The 17,726-nt window shown below is 34.1% G+C and overlaps 2 protein-coding genes across 2 annotated transcripts in view; both read left to right on the plus strand.

Moving 5' to 3' along the window:
* DIAPH2 (diaphanous related formin 2) overlaps positions 1-17,726 on the plus strand; it is a 249,292-nt gene that overhangs the window by 170,113 nt on the left and 61,453 nt on the right. Inside the window, exon 5 of the mRNA XM_039223208.1 lies at positions 5,024-5,163. Within this exon, the coding sequence (XP_039079139.1) occupies positions 5,024-5,163 (140 nt within the window). The remainder of the gene's footprint in view (positions 1-5,023; positions 5,164-17,726) is intronic.
* RPA4 (replication protein A4) lies at positions 6,878-8,022 on the plus strand. Its single transcript, XM_039223207.1, has one exon. It carries the CDS (start codon positions 6,982-6,984, stop codon positions 7,744-7,746), a length of 765 nt encoding a protein of 254 aa, XP_039079138.1. The 5' UTR covers positions 6,878-6,981; the 3' UTR covers positions 7,747-8,022.

The following is a 17,726-nucleotide window of genomic DNA, read 5'->3' on the forward strand; positions in this document are numbered from 1 at the left end:
TACAGTGAAGGAAACAACAAAACTAAAAGAGAACCTATTGAATGGGAGAATATAATTTGCAAATGGCATAACTAATAAAGGGTTGGTATCCAAAATCTATAAAGAACTTATAAAACAACACTCAAAAAAAAAAAAAAACAAATAATCGAGTTAAAAAACTTGTAGAAGGGATGAATATACATTTTTCCAAGGAAGACTTAGAGATGGCCAATAGACCCATGAAAAGATGCTCAGCATCACTGATCGTCAGGGAAATGCAAATAAAAACTATATACCTCACACCTGTGAGAAGCCCTTAACTCAATAACACAAGAAACAACAGGTGTTGGCAAGGGTGTGGAGAAATGGGAATCGTCTTCCATTGTTGGTGGGGATGTAAACTGTTGCAGCCACTCTGGAAAACAGTATGAAGTTTCCTCAAGAAGTTAAAAATAGAACAACCCTATGATTCAGCAATTGCACTACTAAGTATATTTACCCAAAGAATTCCAAAATACTAATTCAAATGTATACATGCACTCCTATGTTTATAGTAGCATTATTTACAATAGCCAAATTAATGGAATAGCCCAAGTGTCCATCAGCTGACTAATGGATAAAGATGTGGTGCATATATTTACAATGGGAATTACTCAGCCATAAAAAAGAATTAATCTTGCCTTGTCAGTGACATGGATGGAGCTAGAGAGTATTATGCGAAGTGAAATAAGTCAGAGAAGGACAAATAGTACATAATTTTACTCGTGGCATTTAAGAAACAAAACAAGCAATAGGGAAAAAATAAGAGAGAGTGAGAGAAGCAAATCAAGAAACAGACTTTTAATTATAGGGAAAGGATGGTTACCAGAGGCAGGGGGATGGATTACATAGGTAATGGGGATTAAAGAGTGCACATGTTAGGATGAGCACAGGGTGTTGTATGGAAATGCGGAATTACCATGTTGTGCACCTGTAAGTAATATAACACTGTATACTTACTAAATGGAATTAAAATAAAATCTTTAAAAATATCAAATAGTATATGCAATGAAAACCTAAAATAATCTTTTTGGAATATTATTTATTTGGTTTTGATACTGGCATTTCATATCAGAGTTAACAGAATGTAATATTTAAAGTGGCCCACTGTATGCATGTGTGTATATATATTTGTGTGTGTAGTGTCTTAGAAAAATATAAGCACAGCCACACTGACAAGTATCTCTATATTAATGATTTTCAGATTAAGGGATGGCTTCAAATTAGGAAAGTGTTTTGTTAGCCTCGCTTTGGAAAAGCATGATGTATGCTAATTGCTAACTTTGCATTATTTTTTAAAGATCAAATGAGCACAGTAGTAATTTTCATTAATCTCATACAGAGCAGCTAATTAAAATCTCCATTATCATCTCTCCATTATCTAGTTGTTTCCTTTGTTCGGTATCAGAACAGGATGTTAATAGTAAATCATTCTTGTATTACAGCCCTATTAAATATAGTGAGAATTAGTTTAATCTATTGCACTATTTTGTTTTTATGTGATTTCTTTAACATTATTTTGTACCATATTGGTTTTATGGAAGATACCTTGGCATTTTTAATAGAGATTCAGATTTAAAGATTTGTAGCTTCAATTTTTATTCAAAAAGTGACATTCAGATATGACACATATTGGAAAAAGAGTAACGTGAGTATCAGAATATTAGTGTTTAATTCTTGCAGCCTCACTAATTTGTGAACTTGGATAGTCACCTTGATTCTTTATTTCTGTAATGAGTCTGTTAGAAGAGCTGATATTTAAGTAAGCATCAGCCCATCCTCAATATACTATTATGTTTTCATAATCTTCAAATATGAACTTAAGACCCTTGAAAACTTGATAAAAGGGATTTGTTTTATAAGGCTACTCATTTTTTGTATTGCTCCATTAGATTGCTTCCACTCCTTATAACCACAGAGTATCCTAAATTACATAATTAAACCTGTTTCTAAGACTTGGAGGAGGAGGGAGTCCCAAGGTACTGGGCTGGCCCAGTTGTTCCAAGAGGAATATCTCAGCCATGACCATATAGAGAAAGGGAATAATCATTTCTGAGAAGCTTACTTTGTCTTTGAGACAGCACATATGGAATGTGTGTTTTAAGCACTTTATATGCTTTGTCTTTATCTTCATGATAAACATGAAGAGTCCGTGTTTATTACCCTATATTGTGGATGAGCAAACAGGTTTATAGAGATTAATTGAATAGCATGCTCAGCGATTACCTAGAAGGTAAGTTAGGGGGCCACAATTCAAACACTGTGGCAGTTTGAGCTGCTTTTAGGATGCCATATATAGTCTCAATTTACGTTTTCTACATTTGCACTTCTGAATATATTATAATGTAACATGTCAGAAGTCTAATATTGTGAAGCAAAACTAAACGAAGTTTTGGAGCTTCAGCATGCTGAAACTCATCAGACATTAACACATTTGTTTATTTACCATTCATTCATTCAAGAAATATGTTCTGAGTACTTACTGTGTGCCAAGCATTGTGTTAAAATCTGGAGATACAGTGGTGAAAAAGGTAGGCAAGATTCTAGTAAAGTGCTAAAACAATTTAAGCTCACATGGAGCTAATACTATAAATGAGATTTAAAATGACATGATGATGAATGTGGTGGGGAGAGGACTCTTGGGCTGAGACTTTGATGATGAGTTAGCAATATAGAGGTCAGGAGTAAGAATCCTCCATGCAGAGAAAACAGCAAATACAAAGGTCATTTTACAGTAATAAACTGATGTACAAGCTTCCAGGGAAGGATTAGCAGGGTCTTATTATCCATTAATTAAGACAATGAGTTTGAGGATCATATAAAAGTGCCCTGTGACTGCAGACATGCAACATTTCATGCTATGGATCTACAGCCTTAAGAGTTGGGTAAATAAGTTATACAAATGTGGAAATGATTTCATCGTGATGTTTTTACTTTGCCATCTATGTTATGATTCATTTAGTAGTAAAATTCTTGAATATCTGCATACCTAAAAAATGAAGAAAAACCAAGTTAGTGTACATTACACAAAATATTGGAGTTAAAAGCATGAAATTATATTCCTTATTCTGTAACTGTTATGGGCAGATTCAATAATAGTTAACTTCTTTTGAAGCTCACTGAATTGGGTCAGACTTCATCAGACTTCAAACAAATACTATTTAAAGGAATTTAAAAACAATTCAGACATTAACAATCGTCTACAATTTCTATATTGAGGAATGATTCTCAATAAAATCCAAATAACTTGATACCCTAGGAAATCCATTTCTCATTATTAACACATTGTTTTTTTTTTTTAAATTCTATATCTTCTAATGATATGACTTCTACCAAATTGAAAAAAAAAATGCTTTCCTTAGTCTAGGTTAGATACTTACAGAAACTAAGGTAAGTCATTAATATGACTTGGAAAATGAGACTCAAACTAAAATTTTTGTTTATTTTTTCTTAAATCCAAGTTAGTTAACATGTAGTGTAATAATGGTTTCAGGAATAGAATTTGGTGATTTATCACTTACATATAACACCCATTGCTCATTCCAACAAGTGCCCTCCTTAATGCCCATCACCCATTTAGCTCATCCCCCCACCTAACACCCCTCTAGCAACACTCAGTTTGTTCTTTGTATTTAAGAGAATTATGGTTTGTCTCCTTCTTTGTTTTTAATCTTATTTTTGCTTCCCTTCCCCTATGTTCATCTGTTTTGTTTCTTAAATTAATGAGTGAAATCATATGATATTTGTCTTTCTCTGACTGATTTTACTTAGCATCATGGAACTACACTCTAGTTCCATCTACTTTGTTGCAAATGGCACAATTTCATTCTTTTTGATCACTGAGTAATATCCCATTATATATGTATAATATGTATGTATATATATTATATATGTATCTCCTTTGTTAGTCAATGGACATTTGGGCTCTTTCCATAATTTGGATATTGTTGATAGTGTTGTTATAAACATTGGGGTGCATGTGCCCTTTTGAATCAGTATTTTTGTATCCTTTGGATAAATTCCTAGTAGTGAAATTGTTGGATCAGAGGGTAGTCCTGTTTTTAATTTTTTGTGGAACCTCCATACTATTTTCTAGACTGGCTGCACCAGTTTGCATTCCCATCAGCAGTGCAAATTAGAATTTTAATTCAGGGGGATACACTTCTAATATAGGAATGGGGTAGTTATGATTATGTATGTCTAGAATGTGAAGCTCTGAGTTATTAGTACAATGAATGTGTCAACGAGTTTTTCCTCTCAGTCTTTTCCCCAAACTGCTTACATAATTATGGTAAGGTGATGAAGCTAAGGAGCAATGATGAGATAATGAGTTCTAGCAATCACGCCATATATATTGGAAATTGAGCTAAAAACTAGTCATTATAAAATAAATGTACTTAATGACTTTTTAAGATTAATCTACAAAATGGGAGTAACATAGGAAGGAATAGTTGGGAATTAGTGAATACTTTAGACTAATTTGATTAACATGTTAAATGGAGCTGTATTGTTTTATATTTTAATAACTGTTTTCACTTGTTTTTGGAGGTAGGCTAATTCTTTGATATATTTGAAAAAATTTGAGTGATGTATAACGTTTTGTATTAAATTTTGTTCACTGTATTTTGTGAAATAAAATATAAGCATATTAACTAGGAAAACTAATAATATGATTTCTAAAAGTTTATTCTGTGGGTTTAGGAGCACCAGCTAATGATAATGCTATTGTCTGGATTGCATCCCTGTCAGTGACAATTTATTTCAAGTCCATATTCTGTTCAGACCAGGAGTACCAGCAGTGTAATTTTTTTTTAATGAGAATGAGGAGAGTGTTGAGATATACATAACATGATTTTACCATGTCAGTTCTACGACCAAGAATTTTAAGTGAATTGCACTCTGCACACATTTTTGTACAGTAAAATATTTACATATTATTTGCATTATTTTATTTTAAAAGTTAAAAAAAACATTTTGTTTGTCTAAGATGGTATCTTTTTTATAGGGAGGGCTGAAAAACAGCAAACATGAATGCACCCTGTCTTCACAAGAATATGTTCATGAATTACGATCTGGTATTTCAGATGAGAAACTTCTTAACTGCCTTGAATCTCTGAGGATTTCTTTAACCAGCAATCCTGTCAGGTAGGTGATTCTCATTGTTTTGGTATGGTTCATACAATTTGTACTGTACATAATTGTCAGGAATACAATCGTTATATCATTTTAACTTCAAGTTTTTTTTTTTTTTTACGAACAGTCTGATGTTAGCTAATAAAACAGCAATGTTTGATTATAAGGTTGTAAAGATTTAAAAAATATAGTTAATCTGATCTCTAATATTGTGCTATTTTAAGAATACAAATATTGCTTGGAGTTTTAATTCTTCTTTGATTATATAAAACATGGTTCCAGAAGTTAAGTATCCACATTTACTCAGTAATTTGCAGATTAACAATTATTATATGTTTATTTGTAAAACAAGTATCTTGGCTCTGATATTACTCATTTTTAACCTGAGAAATAAATATAAGTTTATATTATATAAGTTTTGGATAAACTATTCACATATTTTTGAAATTTGGGATAGCAAAACTTAAATTATTTTAACCAATAAAAGAAATGATAGAAATATTAATAAACTCAAAGCTCTACACATTAGTCTATTTTCTAACTACAAAGGAGTTTTAAGGAAGATGTTCCTTGCCAATGGTGGAAACTAATAACTGATGTTCTTTATTAATCATAAAAAAACTTTAGTTATAACCAAAATAAAGTGTTTTATGAGGAAAAATAGATTTTCGATGTAATATGAAAATATTCTGGGATATACTCATATAAATCATTACAATCTTAAGTTCAGAAATTAACCCCATAAAAGTATACAGAAATTTTATTTTGATTTTATTCATAAATTTCCTAATATATAATGAGGCCCATGTTTTGTATTTCTCTGACCCATCAATAGAGGCTTGGAAATAATTTAGAGCTCATTTGAATTAGTGTGGAAATTGAAATATTATATCATTTTATTTTATTTTTTTTACCTATAGTGCATTTGTCAGAATAACTGGAAAATTTTAATTCTATAATAAAACAAACTTAAAATGTCAGTGGTAAGATGTGACTTTTGAATATCATAATCATTCAAAGGTAGCTGCCTTGCCATTTCTTCTAGAATGCTTCTGGTTTTAATGATTTGAACAAGGATGTGAATTCCTTGAGAACAGTAACCATTTTTGTGCTCCCTCTCCATGTAAACCTACAGCTCTTTACCATAGTGCATTTATGTGCTCTGGAAATGTCTGTTGAATGGTTAATTATATGAGTGAATAAATGAATATTTAAGTAGTGACTATAGAAAAAGTTGTGACGTTTAGGAATGAAGGGAAGGGGTACCTAGTAGTAAAAACACATTTTTGTGAGGATGGCAAGAAAGGCTTGAAATTACACGGGGAGCCTTTAAAATTTTTTTTCTTAATGTTTTATTTAGTTCTAGGAGAGAGAGAGAGAGAGAGAGAGAGAGAGTGCGAGCAGGGGAGGGTCAGAGAGAGAGAGTCACAGACTCTAAAACAGGCTCCAGACTCTGAGCTGGCAGTCAGCACAGAGCCCGACACGGGGCTCAAACACACGAACCGCGAGATCATGACCTAAGCGAAAGTTGGACGCTTAACCGACTAAGCCACCTGCGCGCCCCTCGCGGGGAGCCTTTAAAATACAGTGTAGCAATTACTAGAGAACGCCAAACAATTGTAGGAATCAGCTGAGAAGCTGGTAGGTCCTGATTGGTTGGAGGCAACTGCATTCTGGTAGCTGATTGGCTCCACAGGTGGCATGAGGCTGCTTGTATTGTCATATGCCCAAGCTTTCTGTGGTAGCTCGCTGTAGAAGGCAGAGTCCGCCTGAGGAACTCACAGAATAGAGCCAAAGCCTACCTCCTAATCTGCCTAAGATGTCCTTAAAATGAGTAAGAATGGGGTTGGGAGCTATGGCAGCATCTCTACTATGGGTGGAACCATAGGAAGCAATTACCGACCATCTCAGGATGGCGCAGCTCCCTCAAGATCCAGGGTCCGAGTTCAGAATATTATACCTTGTTGTGTAAACCAGCTGCTTACTTGTGCTCTGATTGACAATATCTTCAAGATTAGGGGAACTGAAGTTTCCCGCGTCTCTATCGTGGGGATAATCAGATCGGCAGAGAGGGCTTCCAACTACATTATATACAGAATTGATGATATGACCACCAAGCCTATTGAGGTCTACCAGTGGCTTGGAAGAAATAAAGCAAAGCAGGGGGTAGCTCTTCTTCCAGTGCGAGTATATGCCAAAGTGATCGGGATCCTCAAATATTTTAAGGAAGCGAAAGGCCTTGAGGTATTGAACATCCATGTCCTGGAGGACATGAACGAGTTCACCACACATATTCTGGAAATGGTCAATGCACATATGATGCTGGGTAAAGCCCGCCAAACAGCCTCTAGGCCCAGTGTGCCTGTTGCTCCATCAAAAATGGATGAGGTCCAGGAGAATGGCAAATACCACCACAAGGAAGTTCTGCATTTGATTCAGGAATGTCGTCGACAGGAAGGCAAGAGTGTACAGGAGCTCCAGACCCAGCTTCCCAGCCTGGGTGACAGGGCCATCAAGCAAGCAATTGAATATCTGACCATTCAGGGCTACATCTACACCACTGTGGATGGGGAGCATTTTAAATCTGCCGATTGAAGCGGTGAAAAGATGTTTCATTTTTCGAAGACCCTTGCCTCCAGGTGGGAGTGAGTTTAACTTGTTGACATTTAGGAAGTAGATTTTTTCACCAGAAGATCTCAACTGGCATCCTTTAGAACCTCAATGGTTTTCCAACTGCTTTGAACTTTTCCATTTTTCTAACTGTATTTGAAGCTCAGAAGGAAATGATGATGGATATATTGACTGGACTTTTTGTAGTATTTACCAGCAAGGAAATGAAGCCAGTCCTGGATGGATTAATTTGGGAAGAAAAGGTGCAGAAAAAATTTGAAAATTATTATTTAGTTGTGTGGGAGCTTTTCCTGAAATATCCATATATTTGAAGAATATAGATACAGTCAGGGAGCCAGCTAAGAAACAGAAACAAATATTCTATTTTGTTTACATTAGACTTATTTTCTGTATTTGAATTTAGCGTATCTCTTGCTAAATATAATAATTGATTAATTTAGTGCTAAAGAGAGCAATTTACAAATTTAGATACTCAGTTCAATGTTTATTGAGTAATTTGCTCTTATTACCATAGATTTATGTTTTAAAAAATAAGATTACACTGTATTTAAATAAGAGGTCTTACTACTAGACGTTTATGTTTTTTAAAAAAATACAGTTATACTACCTTTAAAAGCCAGCTCTTATTAACATAAGTCTGTTAAAAAATAAGATTATAACTATGTTAAAATAACAGCATAGACTACAGTGTGCTAAATATACTATTTAAAAAATAAGATTATACTATATTTGAAAACTTTTTTCTTAAAATATGATTAAATTTAATGATTATTTCAAATACAGTGTGGTGATATTTGGTTTAAATTACAGTCCGTTGTATTTGCATGGTACATGGATACCAGACTTCCTGTGAATTTGATGTTCTCCTGTATTCTCTATAGTACTAAATGCTCTGTTTTATATATAACAAAGTTTAATTCTTACAGATTAGGCAGAGAAACAAAAAATACAGGAATATTAAACTTAGTAAATAAATTTATTTGAACATTTTATTAAAATACTTTTGCAAAAATCTTGACTTTCCTCTGTGATTTTTTTTCCTAATTTCATTTTAAAAGCATTTTGTTTTGTTTTGGAAGATTAATTTTAATTATCCAGAATAAATTTTTCTTCTCAGTATAATAACACAGCCTAGTTGTAATATGGATGGATTCATACAACTAGGACCCATACAACTAGGATCGACACAACTATAGATCACTAAAATGAAGTGCAAAAACATTGAAAATACCTTAAATGCAGCATTGACAGTAATCCATACTGTCAGGAAAGCTATCAGAATTTGGCCTTTTTGCCAGCCCTGATAAAAACTTGCCACCAATTCTTGCTTAAGCTTTCTGAGGCATAAACTTAACTTTTCTTCCCCTCAAAAGCAGAGAAATAATAAATGACATTTTTTTGATAGCCACAGATAGTTAACATACCTGTTATTGAAATTATCAGACACTTTACAAATTCTAGTCTTTATAAACCTGAGAAATTCTGAACCACTCTTGAAAGTTTGCCTGGCCTGAGAAAAATCACACTGGAGAAGCAATGAGAGACATACTTCTGTAGAATCTCAGTTTGAAAAGATATAGTCTAGGAAATATATGTGTATGTGTATATCTCTCTCTGTGTGTGTGTGTGTGTGTGTGTGTACACATATCTTATACCATTGTAGGAACCCTGACTAAGATCAGAATCTGATGTTTTATGACTGTAGGTTACTCTCCAAATTATCTGGGTTGATTCAACTGGCCATTGGGTAGGTAGCCACTTTTTCCTCACTCTAGCAATATTCCTCCAGAACTAGGGGGAAAAACACCAAAAACAAACAAACAAAACAAAACAAAAACCAACCCTTTTTGGCTGCCTTTGTGCCTGGGAACTGATACATTGTGATATGTACACTTGAATTTAAAGGGAAGACCAACTTCTTTCTGTCTTCCATGCTCTGGCAGTAAATGTCCACTATGTTTCCTGGGGTTCTTTTTAGCTTTGTTAATTACCCTGCTGCCGCCTTTATTCTTATGAGTGAAATCATGTGCTTTATTGGGATTCTACTGCAGGTGAGAGACTACAATGGAAGAATAGTAAGTAGGTGTAACTATAATGTGAGTGGAAATTAACAAACATATTTAGGCAGAAAACAATTGCTAGATTATTTTATATACACATATTTGGGTAGCAGGTTTTTATATTCCTTTTTAATTTTATTTAGAAGGTGAATTACTTGAACTGTGCTCCTCTTCCTCTCTAATCCTGCCTTGTATGTGAGCCAAACTTTTGAGGATAAGATACCAATCCTGGGGAAATACTATCTACTATTTTGGGCAGAGACATTTAAGCCTGAGGAACCTGAAGAACATAATTGACAATTATAATCCACTTAGGGTTTGTGGTTGTGGCTCTTAGGCATATAAAATGTGTGCTTTTATACTGAAATGTATTCTAAATTAACTGAATAAATTGAAAATGTTTTCAAGACAAAGCTAATATTCTTACTGTTTACATAAATGTTAGTAATCATTTTATTACTTTTACCTACCAAATTTAAATTTATATTTTGAGTATAATCTGAGAAATAGAAATTTTTGTATTTTCAGTTTCCATTTTCTTTTTATAATGATGAATCAAAAAAGTAACCACCTCAAGACAATATAGTACTGGCACAAAAATATACTATGAAATCTTTCATCCAAAAGTATAAAGGAGAATATAAAAGCACCTATGTACTCATCACCAGTTTAAGAAACAGAGCTTTATTTTATTATAGTTGTGGAAAAGTTACCCCTATAACTCAGGGCAGGCACATAGATCAATAGAACAGAATAGAAAACCCAAAAATGAATCCACGATTGCATGGCCAATTAATCTTTGACAAAGCCAGAAAGACAATTCAGTGGGAAAAAGGACAGTCTCTTCAACAAACGGTGTTGGGAAAAGTGGGTAGCAACATGCAAAAGAATGAAACTGGACCACTTTCTTAACACCATACACAAAAATAAATTCAAAATGGATTAAACCTAAACGTGAGACAGGAAACTGTTGAAATACTAGGGGAGAACACAGGCAGTAAGTTCTTTGACATTGGCTGTAGCAACTTCTTACTAGATATATCTCCTGTGGCATCTTTAAAAACATTTTAAAAATAATAAGAATCTTATAAAATTTGCATTTATTATTTTCCAGGAAATGTCCTAAGATTTTGAAATATACACCTACAATTAGGTTATCTTTATTAGTAGCATTAGTATTGTTTACATTTTATAGATGAGGAACTTGAGGCTAAGAAATGTTATTTGCTGCATTTCAGTGTTACATGGCTAGTGTCAAAGCTAACAACCGAGGCATTGTGACTCCAGAATCTGGGCTCTTAACCACTTCTTTGTACTCCCTTATAGTAAAGAAAATCTTTTAAATATCTTCCTTATACTCTTGTCACATACTATATATTTTTACTTTGTTTCATTAAAATTTGCCTGACCTGAAAAAAATACATACTATGAAATCTTTCATCCAAAAGTATAAAAGAGAATATAAAAGGAGAACATAAAAAGCACCTATGTACTCATCACTAGTTTAAGAAACAGAGCCTTATTTTATTATAGTTGTGGAGAAGTTACCCACATAACTCAGAATAATTTTAATGACACTATAGCACCCTTTGAGCATATATTTTTTCTTTATTATTATTATTATTTTTAACGTTTATTTTTGAGACAGAGAGACAGAGTACAAGCAGGGGAGGGGCACAGAGAGAGAGGGAGATACAGAATCTGAAGCTGGCTCTAGGCTCTGTATTGTCAGCACAGAGCCTGACATGGGGCTCAAACTCAGGAGCTGTGAGATCATGACCTGAGTCAAAGTCGGACACTTAACCAACTGAGCCACCCAGGGGCCCCTATAACTTTCTGATTAAAAACTATCTGGGGTACCTGGGTGGCCCAGTCAGGTAAGTGTCTGACTCTTGATTTCATGAGATTATGATCTCAGGGTTCATGAGTTTGAACTCCATGTCAGGATCTGTACTAACAGTGTGGAGCTTGCTTGGGATCCTTCTCTCCCCTTTCTACTTCTCTCTCAAAATAAATAAATTTTAAAAATCATCTGAAAGTTTACATGTTCTGTAACCAAATGTATTTATGTTTTGTTGTATAATATCTTTTAAAAAAATTTTTAATGTTTATTTATTTTTGAGAGAGAGAGAGACAGAGCACAAGCAGTGGAGGGACAGAGAGAGAGGGAGACAGAATCTGAAGTAGGCTCCAGGCTCTGAGCTGTCAGCACAGAACCCGATGTGGAACTCAAATTCAGTGACTGAGATTATGACTTGAGCTGAAGTTGGACGCTTAACTGACTGAGCCACCTGTGCACCCCTTATCATATTGTGTCATATCTTAAGAATATATATCTTTGCATTGAAAATTTTATCAGTTTCTTCTGGTGACCACATGGCTCTGTGTAGTGAAATTTGGAACTTCTTTGCCATATCCATTTGAGATGATACATCTAGTAATTCAAATGTCATCTGTATGATACTTACTCCAATTTAGTATTACATGGTCAATTAAGAAAGTGTTATTTAACTATTAAGAGTTATTTGTCTTTGGTAATTCCTTAAATTGGAATAGTTCAGTGACTACCACTTACTATTATGTGGTTTGCTTTTACTTATCAGATGGATCTTATAAAGAAATAACAAAAACAAAATTCCCCTTATTCCTATGGGGCTTGTCCATGCGGAGCTTACATTCTAGTAGGAGAAGTGAGACAATTAAAAAATGTGTACACACACACACACACGCACGTGCGCGCGCACACACACACACACACACACACACACACACACACACGAGTGTCAGGTTGTGATCTGTGCTGGCTAGTGGATGTTGCTATTTTGTATCAGACCGAAGTTGGACGCTTAACCGACTGAGCCACCCAGGCGCCCCTTTCCTTACCAGTTTTAACTGTTTTCTTATTGTTCACCCCCAGCCTCTAGTAAAGCAAATATATAAACACACACACTAGTAGCTTTACAAACATTCTCAAAGTATAGTCATTTCAAAATACAAGTGGAGTCACAGATGTCAAATTCATGTTATTTAGTCATTCAGATGATAAAGACTCTAAGAAAAACATTTCTTATATTATTTTCTGCTGAAGGCACATATTTAAAAAATACCTTTTATAAACCATCATTAACTGGCCATATCCCAAATCACTCCCTTATTATGTACTCATTCAAGATTTATATTTTTACTGTATACATTTACCTGCACCTATTTATGCTCTGTAATAGCTACATGCATGTGTGTCTGCTTTTCTCATTTCGATTTTAGAGTCCTTTGGGGAAGGGGCCCTCTTGCCCTTTTGTTTGTTTCATGATGGATGGTGCAGTGTAATTTATATACAATCATGCGTGATTCGATGTGGATATTGACCTCCCATCAGTAACAGCCTCTGTGTCTACAGCAGTGAGAATGAATTCTCATTAATCTGGAACTATTTTGTGACCATGCATTTTCAGGTGTAATTAGAGAAAAGAAGTGAAGCTAATTTCCTCCACACAGGAATGAAACCTATTGGTTTGATGTTTGCCATATTCGTAAGCTACGCACAATACAGTGTGCTTTACACAATGGACTTTTTATGGTTGCCTAGTGAATTAATAAAACTGAATGTTTACAGCTCTATTTCACTCTTTAAAAATCTGTGAGTTTTGATTATAAAATGAACACTGGTCTGCCATCACAAATAACATTAGATTTTGCATATACCATGGTCTGGGTGTTTTAGAATGAGAAATCTGTTATTACAGATTTTTTATCATAATCCTTTGAAAATGTTTATGAAAGGAAAGAGTGCCTGCTGAGAAATGACCAGTGATTTTGAACAATTTTATTAAATTTTATTAAATTTAATTATATATATATATTTATATATATATATTTTATATTTATATATAAAATTTAATTTTATTAAATTCTCAACTCATTACAGAATGTACAGGTATTTGGCAGTACATTTTATGAAGGTCCAAAGGAATGCATAGCAATCAATCATTGTCACTGAGTTTTCTTAGCACATGAAAAAATAGCAAATACTGGTTTGAAGAATAGCGTCAGAGAATTTTGATTGTGTGGAATTATTTTCAGAGTTGTTGCTGAAATTGCCTTACAGCCTGAGGGGTATTTTATGCCACTAGGAAACTGCTTTTTTTGTTTTGCTTATAATCTTAGTTACTGCCCAACTGGTGGCATAGTTTCTATATTCACTTTCTGTGATGGTGGGTTCCTCAGACAGTGCTTTCAAGCACATGAAAACAGGTAAAATATCTTTGAGTTTACTTATGTGCAGTTATTTGCATTACCTTTGGAGCATTTGTTTTTACTTGTTATTTTCTAACTTCCCTTTAGATTTAAACATATTTTTCAAACATGCTAACAAGTATACTTATTAATATAATCATCATAATGAAAATAGCTGACTGGACAGCAATACAAATTAGGAATATAAAGCACTTTCTGAATTATGGGTGTTAATAGTTATTTAAACAGCTTGTATTTTAAAAACAAGTTTATTTATTTTGCGAGAGAGTGGGGGAGGGGTAGAGAGGGAGAGGGAGAATCTCAAGCAGGCTCCTCACTGCCAGCACAGAGCCTGACTCAGAGCTCAAACTCAACCAAGTGTGAGATCAGGACTGAGATCATGACCTGAGCTGAAATCAGGAGTCGGACTCTCAACTCACTGAGCCTCCCAGGTGCCCCTAAATAGCCTATATGTAATTTAAACTTATTAAAAGCTTAACAAAACAGCCAACACTACTTAAAAAGTTATTGTAAAAGTAGGTACAGAACAATACTCTTAGAACATTGTGCATTGGACTGGAATAATGAGGATAATTTTTTATGATGCTCAAGTGTGAACAGGGCTTAAAATTCTGAACACATAATAAGCCAGCATATGAGTAATATTACTAAAGCAGGGTTGTTTAATATTGCTAATTTTAAGATTGTTCACTTTAACTTTCAAATGCATAAGTCACTTTTAGAAGGCCCCAGTACATTTTACATAGAATAGAAAACAGTAAGTTCAGTGAAATCATGTCCGTATTTATACTTTCTTTTAAAATCTTGGTCAGCAGTTTGAATTAACAGTAACAATATCCAAGCTCATTTAGCTAGGTTGGTACCATAAACATTAAGTGACATTGGATTTTTAATTATATAATATTAGCTTCAAAACACAATTTTAGGGACGCCTGGGTGGCTCAGTTGGTTGAGCGTCCGACTTTGGCTCAGGTCATGATCTCGTGGTTCATGGGTTCGAGCCCCGCATCGGGCTCTGTGCTGACAGCTAGCTCAGAGCCTGTCGCCTGTCTCTGGATTCTGTGTCTCCCTCTCTCTCTGACCCTCCCCTGTTCATGCTCTCTCTCTCTCTCAGAAATAAATAAAATGTTAAAAAAATAAATAACACAATTTTAACTTAAGGTGGATCCAATTTTATATATCATTATATATGCAAACTAGTTGTCAAAATAAAAATATATTATTGTTAAAAACAAAAAACATGACAGTAAATACTGACTCAAGTTTCTGAAGTATTGTTTTAGGAGAAAATATTATAGGCATGAAGGTGGAATAAATGAGGGCTCTTGTTGACATTCATTTCATATGAATTTTACGACACGTGAACATCCACCAAGGCAATGCATTTTCTTATTAAAATTCTGTGTTTCAAATGATAAGACAAATGTGTACATATAATAATTATCTAAAATAATTAGAAATTATTACTGGACACTTGATTATAAAAGCATATAAAATCTAACAGCAGAGTTTAGGCACATGGACTAAATGGATTTCCTAATAGAAACTTAACTTCTTTCTATTTTAAAACGTTTTATATGCATTTTGTATTTTCTATATATTCAAGATAGTCTTGGGAAGAAAATTCTTATAAATATTTGTCATTTGAAATATTATTTTGATTTATATAAATTAATTTAAAGGTCTTGGACACATAAGTTTTATATACTTATTATTATGGGACTGTTACTAAAGCAATTGCAACTTACCATGAAGGAAGCAAGTATCTCACTTACCATTAAGATGAGGGTTATAATGAAGGTTCCAAGTAAACAAGGAGGGAAGGTGATATTTTTCAAAAAGTCGAGGAAAAGGCTTTTTGTTCCTAATAACATGAATATAAAGTAGTTCCAATTTTCCTTGTAGCCAAGGAGGGAAAAAAGTATTGAGAGACATAGCTCTTGAATGATAATACGATGTACATACTATGTGTGTCAGAAATACATAGTTTTTGAATGATAATGCATCTGTTTTTTTTTTTTTTTTCAGAAAAAATATTCTTCCTAATTCTGAACTCAAACTTTTATTTTGTGTTTCTTTAAGTGAGGGATATTGAACAACACAGTAGAGTGAGTCTTTGATGGTTTTCTATAAAGTACTGAGGATTTCTATGAATGTGCATTTCCTACTTAGGGTCTTGAGTTTAAAAAAAAAAAAAAAGATGTTTTTCCCAAAGACCCAGAATAATAATAGAGGTATGCAACTTCCCAGTAATCTAACCTGCTACCATGATGTACTTGAGAAATGTCCCTGAGGCTCTCCCCCAGGAATATCTATCATCTCAGCTAGACTTTCGATAGGAGCTAGGTAGCTGAGAATTAACAATTAAGATGCCAGTTAGCACCTGGAGTGCAGGTATTTTCTGTGATTGGTTGAAAGACGATTTGTGTGCTCTAGATAAGTGTTTGCTCTATGACCACAGCTGTTCAACTGTTATTAAATAATTGAGAGCTAATTTGGGGAGATTTCCCACCTGGTCAACAGAGCTATAGGTGTATAGCTTCTCACATCAGGCAGTTGAAACCTAAAAATCTTCTATTGAGATGGAATGCATGAAGACAAATTATAGAAGGCAGTATGATGTTATAGTGTACTTTGATAAACTAAGTCAGCTTCAAGTGAGTAGGGTTAATGCTTTGGCATATAAATATGAAACTTAAGACTTTATATACCAAGAGTCAGCATGTATTCTATTTGTTAGGTCTGTTCTATAGCATGTAGTATTACTGAGAATATGAAGATTGAGTCCAATTCTATTTTGGAGTACACTACCTGAGTACTGAGGACTGCTCTAGACTTTTTATGGGGCAAGGTACCATACCACCTTTGATGTGAGCTTCGAAGAGAGGTTTCTGGAGATCATTTCTTAAATTGGTCCAGTCAACATTGATTCATCAAAAAGTATTGAAGACTGAGTATTAAATTGGATTTTTTTAAAAAATATTTTTGTTTATTTCTAGGAGAGAGAGACAGCATGATCAGGGGAGGGTCAGAGAGAGAGAGGGAGACACAGACTCTGAAATAGGCTCCAGGCTCTGAACTGGCAGTCAGCACAGAGCCCGACGCGGGGCTTGAACCCACAAACCGCGAGATCATGACCTAAGCGAAAGTCGGATGCTTAACCGACTAAACCACCCTGGCGCCCCTAAATTGGACTTTTAATGGGATTTTTAAAAATTGAGTTATTATAAATTTCCATATATAGAATTAGCATTGGCAAAGAGTAAGAATACCCTGAAATAGATCTAGTACTATAACTTACTAAGCATTAATGACTTTTTGTTCGATATAGAAAATGCCTAAGAATTTTGTATTGTTGGGGTCAACATTATATTCATCAGTGAAAATGACAAAATCTTTACAATGTTAATGGTATAGGACATTGACCTGGGGGTATTCTCTGATCTTATGACATACTTTTTATATATAAAAAAACAACAAGATAACAAAAAAAAAATCCCACTACTTTTCTGTCACTTTCTTAGCTCATCATTACTTTCCCCTATGAATAGAATGTAGGATATGGTGTGCTAGAGTTGGTGTTATGTGTGCTTTTCATTAATTTTGTTTTCCGCTATTTTTTGGATTGTT

The sequence above is a fragment of the Hyaena hyaena genome, unplaced genomic scaffold (assembly GCF_003009895.1).
Source record: "Hyaena hyaena isolate Hyena2069 unplaced genomic scaffold, ASM300989v1 scaffold_1292, whole genome shotgun sequence".
In the NCBI taxonomy this organism is placed as follows: domain Eukaryota; kingdom Metazoa; phylum Chordata; class Mammalia; order Carnivora; family Hyaenidae; genus Hyaena; species Hyaena hyaena.